Raw genomic sequence first — 1,618 nt, 5'->3', positions numbered from 1 at the left:
AATTGGCTTCCTCTCGACGTGAAGGAGCAGTGGCTCTACTCTGAGTCCCTCACCCTCTCTCTAATAGAGATGGAGTGAACTCATTTCGGCCACTTTTATCCGTGACCTCATTCTTTCGGTCATGACCATTGATGAGGGTAGGAACGTAGATCGACGTTGGTTCTTTATTCTAGCCAACACGGTCAGTAACAGATACTGGTTATTTACTATAAGGCATTTGGTGACACGTCAGTAGCTAAGGAATGTTGATGAACTGATCGCTCAATGACAACAATTGGTGTCAGATTAATAGGACTGTTTATTTGTGAGAAATATGAGTGATTTATGAATTAATTGTATGTCAGACTGATTGAAAATATGGCCAATAAACACTACAAAAAATGTCATGGAGCATTATTTCATGTCTTAAAGTAAACAATTATTCCTTTGATAAATAATTCTTCACTCTGAATATACCAGAGAAAATAGCCTTTTGCCAACATCATTATCTTTATTTCAACATCCAATTTGCTATTAGAAATAAATAATTTCCACATGAGATGTTAAGTCTATAGGAGGGCAATCTGCACTGGGAGGAAAAAAGTCTGATGCACATTCAAGGAAGTGATCATTTGTTTAAAGATCCCAGAATGGCAGCAGGACAGCTTTTCAGTATTCAGACAAACTGCCAACATAAAGCTAGAAAATGAGTCTCACTCTGTTCAGAAATTAAGCAGAGGTGTGAAGTGGACTCACTCCAAGTTCAGACAGGCACCATCAGCCCACAGGCCATGGGAGCAGCGGTCACTTTGGCCTGACGGGACCGATCAAAACAGACAATTTTTATTGAGTCTAAATCAAAATATATTTAAGCAGTTTTATGTTCAAGTCGACATGACTTCCACCCCTGGCTTTCTGTTAGCAAGCAAAAAAAAGTGCAAGTTAGAGTCTCTCAGGTCAAACAGGCAAAACACAGTGAGAGAGGATGAGGAGTCTGGGGTACAGAAGGGAAGGGGTGGCTTTGTGTGTGTCAGGAAGTCAACCAGTGAAGCATCCATTGATGAAACAAAGATTCATACGTTCACCATCAGTCACCAGTATTTCTGTCAGAGTCAAAGCTGTGCCTTTGTGGTGAGTCAGTAGCATCCCACTGTCCCCTCAGGATAAGAGAGGACAGGCGTTGTTGATGATGATGAGAGCAGGACTGGCTGTTTGCTGACTTGATTCACACAGTGTGCTGTGTTCAGCTGGCTTAGCAAAAACCAGTGGAGTGTTCAGGTTGTAGACACCAGCGCGAAAGAAGCAGGCCTGCAGAGTGAGGCGCACCACCTCCTGGCACCCCAGCTGCAGCTTGTATTGCGTCTGACCCACCCAAGCAAACGAGGTATGGACCTCCAGAGACTCGGAGCTGGAAACCACACAGAATGACAGGAAGTGAAATCATTATGATCCCTGAAAATGAGCCATGATGAACTAGCTTCCCTAGTCCTGTAGACGTCTTTACAGTCACACATCAGTCTTTAAAAGTTAGCATAAAATAGTGTAGTGCAGAGGTTCCCAAACTGTGGGGCGTGCCCCCTAGGGGGGGCGCCGTGTCATTGCAGGGGGGGCGCAGGAAGCTGTCTGGATGAAAAACAAA

At 44.0% G+C, this 1,618-nt stretch overlaps 1 protein-coding gene across 1 annotated transcript in view; it reads right to left on the bottom strand.

Moving 5' to 3' along the window:
* Positions 1 to 279: 279 nt before the first annotated feature.
* trappc8 (trafficking protein particle complex subunit 8) overlaps positions 280 to 1,618 on the bottom strand; it is a gene marked incomplete at its 5' end in the record, with an annotated part of 43,932 nt that continues 42,593 nt past the window's right edge. The window contains one exon of the mRNA XM_015020721.1: positions 280 to 1,387. Within this exon, the coding sequence (XP_014876207.1) occupies positions 1,138 to 1,387 (250 nt within the window). The remainder of the gene's footprint in view (positions 1,388 to 1,618) is intronic.

Source organism: Poecilia latipinna, unplaced genomic scaffold, assembly GCF_001443285.1.
Source record: "Poecilia latipinna isolate Pla-1442-1.1 unplaced genomic scaffold, P_latipinna-1.0 Scaffold2641, whole genome shotgun sequence".
In the NCBI taxonomy this organism is placed as follows: Eukaryota; Metazoa; Chordata; class Actinopteri; order Cyprinodontiformes; family Poeciliidae; genus Poecilia; species Poecilia latipinna.
Note: the sequence above shows the minus strand (reverse complement) of the source record. Positions and strands in the feature narration are given on the sequence as shown.